General features: G+C 44.1%; 1 protein-coding gene across 1 annotated transcript in view; it reads right to left on the bottom strand.

Moving 5' to 3' along the window:
* fbrsl1 (fibrosin-like 1) overlaps window positions 1-12,985 on the bottom strand; it is a gene marked incomplete at its 5' end in the record, with an annotated part of 329,828 nt that extends 316,843 nt beyond the window's left edge. Inside the window, 1 exon segment of the mRNA XM_080500127.1 lies at window positions 12,683-12,985. Within this exon segment, the coding sequence (XP_080356253.1) occupies window positions 12,683-12,985 (303 nt within the window).
* Window positions 12,986-14,320: the final 1,335 nt, after the last annotated feature.

Genomic DNA, 14,320 nt, shown 5'->3' with positions numbered 1-14,320 from the left:
TGTAAATAGCATCATCACAGTAATGTGAGTCGGGCTCATGAAAAGAAGGGAAAGAAGTGCTCTTCAGATGCATCCTATCTTTTCAGGTTTCCCAAATCATCCACAGCAACAACCTTATCTTCTCTACCGTATTCTGGAGAGGATCAAACATATCCCCCATAGCTGAGCTAACTCACGTCCCATGCAGAAGATTAATGTAAAAAGCCTGTATTTGGATTGTGTCAGAGTCGAATGTCAGTCGGAGCATTTTCAAAGAGTTGTGTTTGCTCCGTCTACACAGGGCAAAAAGGTACTTCTTCGTAACCTTTTTCCAAAATGTTGCGTGGCTCTGAGCATTGTTGTCATGTAAATAAAAATGCAACATAAGTTTCTTGTTTTCACTTGAAAATGTTACCATGTAACCAGGGCCTCAGTCCGTAGCCACAGTAAGTATTTAAATTCATGGGTAATCCTTTTAAAATGCTGCATGCAATTAATGATGACCTCATGAGGCTGTAGAGGATACACAACGCAAGTAAAGCTGAGTATCTTTAAAGAGCAGCATGTGTGCAGTGTTAAATGGCTGACATGCATATTGTCTGGGATTGTTGGAGCCCTCAAGAAAAACGCAGAGGTGTGGCATTTTGTTTGCAGAAGCTGTGGGCCGGGGTCCAACTCGCAACAACCGCAAAGATTCCAGACACCTGAGCTGCTGTGCATGCCACTCCTCTCTGGAGTCCACGTATGAAAAGTAAAGACACGTCGTTAATGAAAGTCTGACATTGTGGTCCAACGTTCTCCCTCCGAGTCTGAGCTCCATCCTGACGCGCAGCCGGAGGGCTTCCAGTGGAATGATGAGAAATTACACAATGGAAATTAAGTTAAGTGTGGCCTGTCTTTATCCACAAAGCGGGAATTGAGTTTAACATGCTATAGAAATGCCTTGAATAACTGCAGATGCCAACTCAGAAAAGCAATCAATCACGTGCCTGTACCAATAGAAAGCACAAACGCTATCAGAAGAATGAACTCGCTGCACCTGCTCACATGATTGCATTTGCACAAGGCATCGTCTGCTCCTGCGAGGGCTTTTGAAGGTGACCATGCTACCAAATCATATGCCGACACTGAACGTGTTCATACATGCAGCTGTAGAAAGTCACACTTTCCTGTCATTAAAAAAATATATATATTTGCATTAAATGTAAAAAGTGACTTGATTAAAAAGTGCATCATGACCACTTTCTTTAATCAAACCTGCAATCTATATTTCCGAATCATATTACGAACGTGGTTATAATTAGCATGGCATTCAAACAGCACAAGGCTCCAGCAGCTGCTGTGATATGAAAAGAGGGATGTGGAATGCAAACAGTAGCTTGGCAGACTTCTGTTTATGTTCTCTCGCTCTCGCACGCTGTCTGTTTTTCTTTATCGTCTCAACAACTGTTCCAGCGCCGGCGCTCTGCGGCTGTGTGACTGTGAAGTCAATCTCCCTCTTCGTCCTGGACGTGGTGGAGCCCCCGCCGGTACCGAGGTGCGTGTCCTCGTTTCAGACGCACAGACAAAGTGGCCCGGCTGAAATGAGCTGTGTGGCCTGTTTGCCAAAAAAAGGGGAGCAGATGCAGTTTACCGCCTTTGATCTATGGGTAAACAACCTCCAGATTAAAAGAAGGGGGGGCTGAGAGGCGGAGGGAAGGGATCTGCTGTCCACACAGAGTAAAGAAAAGGACTGACTGTGCTCTTCTTTGATGGATCTGCTTGCCGGATCACTCGCGGTGACGGAGCTCGTCTTGCCCTTGTAGGCTTCACTGCAGCGGCCACGTTACACATGCTTCATTATGTACCCCCATTATATCTCAAACACATTCTTGCTATTCACTCTGCCGGGCGCACAGCCGCAACATTGACTTTCATAGACGTTTCAAGGATTCATAAAAAGTGAACGTCTGCGCCGGCCCCGGGTCGAGCCTGTTTAAAACCGATGTTATCGTCTGCACAAGCACACAAACCGCTGCCTGAGTCAAAGTATAAGCATTTTGGAGAACTGAATTTAATTACCCATATTGTTTACAGCTTTTCAACATTACTGTTGAATTACCAGAGGAATACATAACAAATAATCCGGCAGTAGCTTGTGCTTCCACTATAATTTACTCTTGGCACAGTCAAAAGGCTTTTAGAACAAGTACACCACAAAACACTTCAGTGAAATTCAATGTGACTGCTGCTACAATGAAGAGGAACAGCACTAATTCCTTCACAATGAGCTACTTTAGATACGTTCAACAACTGAACATCTCCGTGAACTGCATCAAATTCAAACAGCTCGAACTTTTTCTGTTTATGGTTTGCATGGGTTCTCCTGATCGTTCTCCCACAATCCAGAAACACACTAGTTGGATGAACGGATGACTTTAAAGGTGCGACCATGGGAATCTGTCTCTCCATTAGTACTGGGGTGTACTGGTGACATAACCTGATCTTCATTGATAGAAAGATAGAAAGCACATAAATGTATGGAAATATGGGTGACAAACTATCCCTTCTCTTCTTATAAGCTCTAAAACATATCATGAAACTACAATAGATCTCCTGAGCATGTGCAGAAGAACCATTGACTACGGTTGTGGTGTTCAGGCACAGTAGCAGCACTTGAGAAAAGTTGTTTTCCCCCATTGTAAATGAAACGCAATGAAAGATTACTGCCTTCACTTGAAAACGTCATGTAAATGGCACCTAAAGTAGATTTAACAGCCTGTTTGACACCCTTGGTCTCGAGGCATTCTAGAACTGCACTGACAGCCGGTATATTTAAAAAAAAAAATTCTGAATGAAATAGGACAACATAATTCATAACAAAACGGTGTGAAACACTGATGTTTACATAGACCAACAATCGCTCATGTCTCAAGTTACCCAAAGTCAATACTCAGATGCGCACACACACACACACACACACACACACACACACACACACACACACACACACACACACAAACTATTCTCCCGTCACTTACAGTATGTCAGCGATGACAGACCCGTCCTCACACTCTCCACCTGCCAAGCAGTGATTCAGACTCGGCGTGCAGCGTGTGGACAGACGACAAGGTGCTTCGTTTTGACAGTCAAACTGAGACTCGCGGCTCAGCCCCGGGTTGTCAAACAAATGTCACCCAGACGCTGAACTGGGCAGAAGTGGCAAAAGGGGAGCGCGAGAAAATTCCACATTGCATAACCAGCCTCTTATCTAAGCTCTATTATCTTGGCCACAGCTTGCTACATGCCTGCCAAATCTATCACACAAAACACTGAAGCAACGGCCCCTATTTGGCTTCGCCTGCACCCACACAGAAACACCGAGACACACAGAAAAAGGCCAAATGTTGCAAACACGATCAACATGCCGACAATGAGCGGTAATAAATTGCAGCCTGACGTATCGCTGGATCTTATTTCAGACTCTGAGTGCTGAGCAATTATTGTCAGCATCACTTGGCCTATAAAGACTATTCCCCTCAGAGCTGGTGTTGGTAGCAAGTGTTGGTAGCAGGAGAGCATGTCAACAACTGTTAACGCTAATTGCTTTCACACCAAGAGCAATCTATTAAGAAAACATGCAGCAAGACTCTGTGCAATGTCACGACAGTGTGAGTCATGCCTTTGAAAATGAGGCCCTCCTTAAAAAACATGACTACATGGACTGCAGGCTGGTGTGCAATCTGCACTCTGTTCGGGAGAATTGCCACATTGCTGATTCGGTATTGGGCATACGAAAGCCTGAAGTCGCAGCAACCAAAACTTTGAGTCATTGTAGCGATGTTTTGAACATCTGGTGGTGATTTTAAGCTTTGTGTTTGGATGACATTCAATTCTGGAAGTGTTTTTTTTTTTTTTTTTTTTTTTTAAACAACTGGTACAAAAATGTACAAAAACATTTGGATGTGTAACTTTCACTGAATTAAATATCAAACAGCTGGCTGAGGGAGTAAAAGAGAACAATTCATCGGGTTGGTGGTGGAGGCAGTACAGATACGACACTCCAACATGACTCATGTTCATATGGGAGATGTTGGGCTATATTTTAACAATTTGCAAGCATGTACATTGTAAAAAAAAAAAAAAAAAAAAAGCTAAACAAGCACATTTATTGCGCAAAACCTAACTTAGTTACCTCATTGCGAAAATGCAAACGAGTCTCAAAGCCATGCCGTCAGAGTGAGTTTGTACAAACATGATGCAACAAAGTTTTTTGGGGGACTTTTCCCTTTTCAAATTGGCTTCATGTTGACATTGTAGTCATTTTCAGTAGTAATTGTTTTTTTTGCAAATGTATTGACATTTTTATCACGTACATTCTTCCCCACAACAAAGCAAAACTTTGTAGTTTAAATTTAAAGGTTATTATGGGACAAGTTTACTGGTCGAACTCACTCAAGATGAAATCGGGCTGAACATAGCCGCAGAACTAAAATGTGTCCGACTCCCCTGCTTTACGGTCTCGCCAAATAAACAGACTCTTTTTTTATGGTGAATATGGTGATTGCTGAGTGAGGAACACAATTCCAATGAGATATTTCTTAATCAATTTGCTTCATGTTGGACGATGACGGAGATGAAACCAATCAGTGTCATTTCCCATTCCCCTTAAAAGCCTGTTGTGCTTGCTCTTTGTTAGGTTTGCTATTCTAACAGCACGCTGCTGCACATCCCCGTTAGTCGAACAAGCAGAGCGGATGCTTACCTCTGCAGGCACATATCACTAAATTGACATCCTCAAAATAGCAAAAGGACGGTCTGTGAGTTTGGGCCAAATTTTTATTGGGCGACAGTAAAATCACCTTACAGGGACGAAATGCAATCCCATTAAACAACCGTAAAATCACCTTGCATTTCATTAACATTTAATAAGTGGTGGCGATGCAACAACTCAATCTAAGAACAGGTTACAGAGACGAATTGCAATCCGATTAAACAATAACCCAATTAAAAGCGTGTCATGTAAACACGTTTATCCAATTAGTCTGGTCCTATCCGAATAAAATCACATCAGATCAGAGGAGGCAGTGTCACTCTGCTCGTGATCTGATCAGAGGCCGCGTAAACTGAACATCAGATTATGAGAGACAATGCTGCTGTTGAAGAATTTCTTGGCGTTGCACTTTTCTAAAGAAATTGAATAGTCTCATTAACCAATCCATCTTCAACACCGCGACCACGTGCATCTGACACACTGACTGAACGAGATCACGTTTTTTGATGAATATGAACCCCACATCAATCTGCTTGCTTTATGGATCGTTGACGTAAGCGATGACCTCGTGACAGGAGTTCATGACGGGTGCTGACATGAGTCTGGATCTGAAACATCATCAAGTCTCAACTAATAATGAGCTTGTGTAGTACGAGGTAGGGTGGCTTTAACCAACCTGCAGCTTTGCTGTTACTTTCCTGTTATTATTACTAGATATACATATATATTTTTTATTAAAAATTTTTGTTTAATCTGCGAAAGTTGCAATACGAATACATTTTACTTACCCACTCACAGTATATATCTAGTAACTAAAGCCTATTTAAATTAATATTGTGTGAAAAGCAATCACATACATTTACTACCAATGAAATTGTTTTGGGTTTTATTTTTTCTGAAAAATGAATGGTTTAATGAATGACAGACTTCTCATCAACCTGTTGAATCAACATGTTAAACCTAAACAATCATTTTTTTTCATTTTCTTTTGTTAGAGGAGTAATTGGAAGCAAAGGAATGATGTTATTACAGGCACAAACCCTGGTTGTGGAATTACAGCAGCTTAACGCATCAAAAGACTGCAAGTTTACATTTCCTTTCCTGAGGTAAGTGCTCACCTCACTTTGTGGAAACACATTGCCAAAAATCACTATTATTACCGTTATTCACACATACACGACTCGGTAAGCCCAGTCAACAGACCTTTGAGCTGAGTGAGTCTCAGAAGCTGGGAAAAGAAGAAAAAGAGCGACCTGCACGCTCATGCAAACAAAATGCTGAAAGGGGGATTGAAGTGATGTGAAGGCTGAGGCCAGCCGGGCTTTCAGAGCTCTCTCTTTGCTCTCTGTCAGCAAAGGACGCGGCTGAAAAGGAAAACAGCCATCACTTAATGAGCCACTTAAAGAGTGCCCTCTCTATTTGGGTTTCATTATTTTTATTGTAAATCCTTCACGGCCCTCATCCGAGAGTCAATCATTCAGTGCGTCTGTGGCCGGGGGCGCCATTATAGGTGAGTGGACGTCACAGGATTGGAAAATACCTCAAACCGAATGACAAATATCTTTGCTACCAAATTATCTCCATAGAATTTCTTCTTCTCAGACGGCCCAGGTGAAATGTCTTTTGTGAGCATTGTTTCATAACGTGCGTTAATCAAGCAGCTGAGAAAGTAGAGAAGGGTTGTGAAAAGGCAAAACGAGGGGAGGGGGGGGGGGGGGGGGGGGAAAATCAGCAGCGGATAATTACCGGGGAAAACCTTCTAACGGTGCAGCTTCTAATCCATCGCAGGCGATTGGAGACAGCATCTTAATCACAGCGTAATTACATCCTGTCATTCACCACAATGAAAACACAGAGACAGGAAAGATGGAGGACGGCTCAGGACGACGAGGCAGGAAATGGATATATGTGCCTACAACGAGCTGCCCACGTGCTTCTATGCACCTCTTCGGCCGCATCTCCACACCGAATCTCTCGCTCTCTCTCTCCCTCTCTCTCTCTCTCTCTCTCGGTACCTGGAAACAAAGACGCTCTCACCCTGACGTCTGGCAGCGCCGCTGCACTCAGAGTGGAGCGATACCTCCAAACAGACAACTGACTGTTTCAAAAACTGGCTCTTCGGGGAAAACAGGCATTAATCTCTCCATTTTTCACTATTCAGACATGAGAAAAACAGACAGCATCACGCCCCCATTATTCCACCATCACGGGACCTAATTACTGTTGAGTGACTCACGTGGGCCAAAAACTGTCAAGTACAAGCAAAAGCTGGAAATAAAATAGTTTATTTTACGAAAGAGAAGCTGATATAAATCACAGTTCCACCTCCACTATCATTATCTCAGATGAAGGATGCTTAAAAGCCCCTGTGGAACTTTCGTGCAAGAGAAGACCTGTTTTCACGGTTAACGTGTTTCCATTTAATAACTTTTTTTTTTTGGTTTTGTATTTTTTGACCGAGCTTTACAACAAAGTGATTCAACCAACTGTTGATCAGACGGTTGAGCAGGATTTCCTGGATACTGCTGCAGACGACGCATCAGTATCATGCTGATGAATTCATTCCTGAGTCAAACTGAAAAAAATTATGAAAACAGGCGATTTCCTTTCATTCAACAGTTTTAATAGCGATCTGTATGTAGTGGTGTTTGGCTTTGTGATGTCATTAATTTCATGATATCATAATCTATCTTTACAAATTGAACTGAAACAACTGTATGTATCTCGATGAATTTTTTTTGTGCAAATATAGACTTAAATCAGATTCTGATTTCTTGTATTTTCAAAGTCCCTTTAAGATTTTTGACTAATTGAGATCTTTGCCCCATTGAGAGATGATTATGCATAAAATTTGGTCATCTAAAAGGGTTATACAGAAGTATTTTTGAAATGAAAGGGTTTTATTGGCTCACAAATGACTGAAGTGTGAATTTCTGATTATTTTATGAAGGCATCATGCTACTGTGAAATCAAATCTTTCACAATTTGCAAACAAACTATTTGGCAATTTTGAAAATGACCTGCAACATAATAAAGAATATATTATATATCAGTTCTCATCCCATCACTTAGTCATGTATGTTACATGTGTTGTTAAAGTTGAATCATTGAATTTCAATTTATTGAAACAGCATTACAATCACTAAAGGAATTCAAAGAATGTGCAGAAGTTCACTTAACTTGACTAAACCACGTCGTCCATAACTGATGGATGTCCTGTATGTTATCGTTAAAAAAAAAAAAAAAAGAAATGTGCACAAGAGATTCAGTTTGCTTGCGTGAGAGAAGAAAGAGGGACGCCTTGTGAATGTGACCGTGCATTTATCAGCCACGCTGCCGCCCACGATGTGTGACAGTGAGAGAGAGCCAGGGCCGGGGGGACGTCCCACTGGCATTAAGAAAGCTCTCTCTGTGGGACGCGTCAGCCAATGAGCAGCGGAGCCTCGGGGGGACTGCCTTGTTAATTAAAGCTTGAGTTGTTTGTCAGTGCCGGCATATGATGCACAGTACTGTCACTGTCGGGGGGGGGGAAACGCCAAGCAAGATTGCTGCAACCCCTGCAACAAATCTGCTGCACCACCATGGAGGCAAAGACATCTCACGACAGAGAAGACTGCTGTGGCTTCGAGTGTCAGTATCGGTTTGCACTGTGTTACTCAAGTGGCGCTCGGCGGAGCAGGAAGACGGACAAAAAACAAAACAAAGAAAAACACAGCGGCCCGCCATCAGAGGGTCACAGTATGTACACCATTAAGTTCCAACGTTCATGCTTTCACACGATTTTAAAAACACATTCTGAAAGGTCTCATAATGTAGGAGGCGGCGGCCTGGACTTCAGAGCAGGGAGAATGTCTGTGCAAAGTCACTGAGGGTGACGCCAAACTCCGGCCAAGTCAAATAGGTGGATCATAAACCAGGAGCAGTCCAAATAGGATCTGCAGCAACATAACAAGCAGAATTACCTGAGCTGTGAGCAACCAATGTGATATCCAAACATGGTTATTTTAGGAGAAAATCTTTCTCGTCCCAGCACTTGATGAAATATAATGACACATACTTGTAGCTGGAATGCTGCTGGCTTACATCCATGCACCAGCTGGCAAAATACAGACAGAGAAAGTGAAGCAGCAACTCACAGCTTCCTTAACAACTACTGCCAAGCTCCCCTAGGGCAAGGGACTACATTTCCCCATATTGCACGAGTCGAGCTGCTCAGCGGCCGACAGCCAATGATGATTAGTGTGTAAAACTGTAGAATTCAGAGCAGTGCATTGGGGGGGGGGCAGGAAAACATCCCTGGTTGAATTACAGGAACATACTCAACACGCCATGAGCTCATTGTTGCCTCAGTCCTCGACCTTCCTGCCTCCTGCCCTTCACGTTTTTATAACATCACGAAATCAACTCAACCTAAATCCCCATTAGTGGAACGGAGAAAAAAAAAACCAAACAAATCTGTAAATTCATGTTAAAGCAGATGAACAGAAGGATTGTGGATTAACGCGAGGGGATTTGCCACTCGCGACGTCACTCACAGAGCAAATGGAGCAAATCAAACATCTTATTAATACTGTGACAGATGGATAATTGTATCATTTTATTATCTGTTCACTTGTTCGATACCCACTGGGAGGCGTCTAGAGGGCTTAAGCCATGGCGGGTAATTGTTTTATAGCACTGCTGTCAGGTGAATCCCTTCTATCTCCGGGAAATTGGCCTCCCAGCTGGAGAATGGATTCCCAAATGTCAATCAGTGTGATATTTATTTTAATTTAATCTCTGCATTTTTTTTTGTGGAAGATCCATATCTAAAAGCATTAGAAAACATTTTTATTTCCCAACCATGCATGCTTCAATTCTCCAAAACGAATCAAAGCCTGACTCATGAGATCCTCCCACGTGCTGAAAAAGCCCACCGTTGCAGATTGTTTGCGTCTGAATCGACGCTGCATCGTCCCCGACATTTTCTGTCTAATCACAATAAGGTGGCCGTGACAAAGTGGGACGGCTGTGTTGGTGCAGTTGATTTGCACAGGTAAGTGAGCGGCTTTCCTCCGAGAAGTGCGGGGGATCCGAGGCAAATAAACAACGCCATAATCAAACGCGGCTGTGGATCCAAATTGCCCAGGGCTGTAATGAAACAGGTTACAGGGAGCGGGCGAGGCCACCGAACAGCCCGAGCCTTCATCGGGGGAGCTTGATCCTATCAGCTCCGAGCTGGAATATCAACAACACCAACTAACTCCGTTTGTTTAGAGTCAAAGTGCTCTGGGAGAAACTCATAACCCCGGGCTCACACACACATATACACACACACACACACACACACACACACACACACTCACATAATCACACAGACAGTAACCATTGAGCCACTGAGCTCAACTCGCTCAAACAGTCGGACAATCGCCTCTCAGTGACCAAAAGGTGACGAGGATTTGATCAAACATGCTCGTCCTGGACTGTTTAGGCCAACAGGAAAATGGATTACAGAGAGATTAGAAGAAATAAGATTAAATGAATGAGAGTAAATATTTGTGCACTGGCCATACGGAGAATGGGATATTAATGTTGGAAGAATGCTGATGAGACAGTAACTGTGACGTATAAACACCACTGTGCAGGTCCATCAGTCACTTTGGAGAGGTCAAAAACTCCGCGCACTCTCTCCGCCGGCTTATCAGAGCATGATGCAATAGGTCAGAGCTATTCCCCAGCTACCCCCCCCAATAATAGATGAGTAATTAGTACAGGTAGTGTAGGTCATGAGCTCCACTCGACCATACAGCAAGCAAGTGAAAACATGAGTCACGGCCGATGATGTGATGTTTCCACTGGGGAGGCACTCCAAGATGAGCGCTTCATTCGCCGCAATGCATGGAAACAAACGTGATCAGCGTCGTCATTTACTGTAAGCAATACATCAAATTAGTATAGAGTCAACACTCTTATTTCGTTTGTTGTCTGGTGGATCGGAAATCAAGCGGCAAAGCATAAACAAAAAAAACAACAACAACAAAAAAACTATCGGTGCACATCCATTTTCATAATTGTACCAGATCCACCAACATCATTTAATAAGCACAGTCCATTTGCATGCAAATCAGACCAATTAGCAAGAAGTAGCTGGCATGTGAGTATCATTTCACATAGAGCCATATTATGCCTCATTTGCACAGCCTTGAAACATAAGCTTGTAGGCTTGTTGTTTTTCTTTCCTCGGTGTTCACTTAACGTGCATTTAGCACTTCAGTGAGAAAACTATTATTGCTGGTAAACGTGTAAAACAGAAACCTCATAATTATCCCACTTCTTTTCACTCTCCAACACAAACATGTGGCACTTTTATTAGCGTATACAGGGGAACACACATCATGACACTGTAATGCTACACTATAGGGGCTGGAACATTGCTGGGAGTTATCTGTTGACGGCAGAAGATGAAAAAAAAAGCACTTTGCTGCTTTGACATCTTCAAAGTCTTTCACAGTCAGCATTTGTCAGGAGTGGCAGCCAGGCAAGCACAAAGGGCAGCAGAAAACCCACACGCACAACCTCGCAGGGCACTGCACTCAATGCAAACCCAGAAAGATGGGCACCGACACACTGGTTTTATGGACATTCCATATCATGTAACAGGTTTATCTGGGGGAAGCCAGGCGGAAGCATAGCGGCGGAGGATTCGTCCTTCATCATACTATTCCTGAAACCTTCTTTATAGCATTATGTTTTAAGGAACCTGTCGTAGCTACATAGTCCCCCCCCCTCAGATGCTTTCATGCGTTATCCTGCTTATACTAAGTCGAGGATCATGTGCATTCTCTCCACAGCCATCCCCTCATTCCTCCCCTATCTGCTTTGACACCCACTCTAAACACCATGAAGGGCCAAGCTAAATGGAATGGCAATATAATTTCCGATGACCCCGACAGGTTAAACTTGTTAACAGATGGGAGGTGGAGAATTGATTATCAGCTCCTAGTAAGTGAATCTTTCCACGACTGCTGGCGATTTCACGCCGCAAATCTGCATTCCAACATTGTTCTGACTAAACACCCTGTAGAAGGCACGAGTCAATCATGACTGATGATGGGAGGCTGTGACTGAAAGGTGGTATTAACCATACTGTGATCCATGAGCTTTCAAAACGAGGTCATCTTTGTGAAATATATACACTACGCGCAAGATATGTAATAGATTTGATTTTGTTATGAAAGGCTGTGATTTATATTTCATCTAGAGTAGTACTATCGTTCGCAGAATAAACCATGGGGGGAAAAAAACCCCAACAAAAATACAGCCGCCTGTCTTGTCAGTCTGCCGAGCATCCCACAGGGAGCAATGTTTTATTTGTCATTTGGAAAGTAATGAGATAAAGGAGACAAATGAGAAGGATCACAACAGATCCTCCTTTTTTTCTGAAATCATTCTTCTGACATCTCACACAGGAATGACAGGAACACAGTTATCAGCTCACTGTGTATCAGCCTGTAACACATGAATGGTGCAATGTTCAGCTTTATCAAAGAGAAGAAAGAGTGAATCAGAGCAGAGGACCAAAAAAAAAAAAAAACTGAGGCGATGACAGTGACAGCACAGCACCTGTTTATATTCCTGGGAAAACCATATGCTGCCAATGATTAACTTCTCATTCACCAAACTTGTAATATTCCAGTCAACAGAGCTGCAGCAGTTGTCAAAACACTTTCAATATATATTTATATTAGAGTGCACAGATATCAACAAGCATGTGTGATGTGATAGAAAGATTGATCAGGGACACCTTGAAGGAGGGTGGGGGGTGGTGGTGGGGGTCCTCTGATCTACTGATTACAAGAGCATCTAATTATCATCATCTCAAAGAAATTGCTGACAGATTAGACAACTCCTCTGGGTGTTTGGGGGGGGGGGGGGGGGCACAGACAGGTAAATGAAGCGGTTCCTCCTCACCTCCAGACGGTCCAGGCTGATGAAGCTGGCGATAGCAAATCCATCAATGATATCCTCCTCCTGCGAGCTGGACTCCCGTCGCTTCCTGCGGGGGGGGCGCGGGGCTCTGGCGGCGGCTGCGGGGCGCGGCGCCTTTTTAGCGGGCAGGGAGGCGGCGTCCCTCCCCGGACTGTGTCCCTCCCTGTCGGAGCAGGAGGAGTTGGGGTCGGGGCTGCGGGCGTCCCTGCTCCCTGCCTCCCGCAACCTCCGCACCCGCTCCCGCTTGGCCCGGCATCTCCGACCCTGCTTCAATTTCCCATCCATGGTGTCAAGAGCGAGAGAGAGATGAAAATATAACTCCACGGCACGAGCCGTTTGCCCTAAAAAAGAAAAAAAAAAAAAAAAAAATTAAATAAAAAACGCACCGTGCAAATAAATAAACGCGCACCGGACCAACGGCTTGTGCGCTGCGCGAGAACGCGAAGAAGGCAGCGCTCGTCTGCGCGGCGAGCGCGTGAAATAACAACGCAAAACACAACACTCAATGACCTTGAGTATAAACCCCTTCAATCTCCATTAAAGATCGGCAAAAAAATGTTCAAGTATCCCGCAGCAGGCGAGGGGGAGAGAGGCAGCGATCCGGAGCGAAGCGACGCGGATCCACGTTATTCTGTCACGAATCTGTCGACGCGGCGTGTCCGCCGCGAAAGCAGGTGCAAAACGGCCAAACCGGTGAAAATCCACGCGTTACACTTCGCCTCGCAACTTTTGTCGCGCGGGGATGATGAGAGGCGACGTGAAGGAAAAGCCCCAAGAGCTCGCCGCATGCCGCAGACGCAGCGCAGAGGAATCATGTCGCTGGCCGCTGTTGTTTTCCAGCAGCAGCCCGATCCATGATCCGAGCCTGTCAGGAGAACGATCCGAGGGTTCTCTCCGTCCGGAACCGAACCGCCCGCACGGACAGGCACCGGATCGACTGGCGGATGAGTGAATTAATCCCGGTGACTTTTAAACCATATTATTCCTCTCTGCGCTTCAGTGAACAAAAAAAAAAAAAAAAAAAAAAAAAAGAAGAAGAAGAAGAAGGAAAAAGATCCTAAGTCTGAGCGCTACTTATGCGCAATATTCCCTAAATGACCCGAAGAGTCCCGGTGGGGGGAAAAGACAAGCATCCAGTGTGCGATCAAACTCCATGAGGCGATGAAGCGGTCTATTCCAGTTTAGATAATGTTGAGTTTCCTATAAATCCACTCTAGTCCGTCCCTTGGCAGCTCAGTTGCTCAGTGGTATTTTCTATTCGCATAATAAGGCTTTGATAAGTGTCCTTAAAGCGACAGGAGTGATTAAAATCTCTTCTTCTTCTTCTCCCCTCCTCTCATTCCCTTCATCCGAAATTAAGAGACGCAGTCAAGCTTCAGAGAACCCACATAACTGACGTATTTCCGCCACCTCTGGCCTACAATTTACCAAAGGAAGGAAGCTGGTGTGAAAAAAAGGAAAAAAAAAATCATCCTCTCTCTCTCACTCCCTCTCTCTCTCTCTCTCTCTCTCTGTGTTGGGCACACTTTGTCACACAAGGCACTATTTCCAGTCTGGTCTGTCTGCCAGAGCTGATGCCACATCATGCGTTTCCCTGTCACTCCGAGAAAATGCAACACA

The sequence above is a fragment of the Blennius ocellaris genome, assembly GCF_963422515.1.
Source record: "Blennius ocellaris genome assembly, chromosome: 7".
Lineage (NCBI taxonomy): Eukaryota > Metazoa > Chordata > Actinopteri > Blenniiformes > Blenniidae > Blennius > Blennius ocellaris.
Note: the sequence above shows the minus strand (reverse complement) of the source record. Positions and strands in the feature narration are given on the sequence as shown.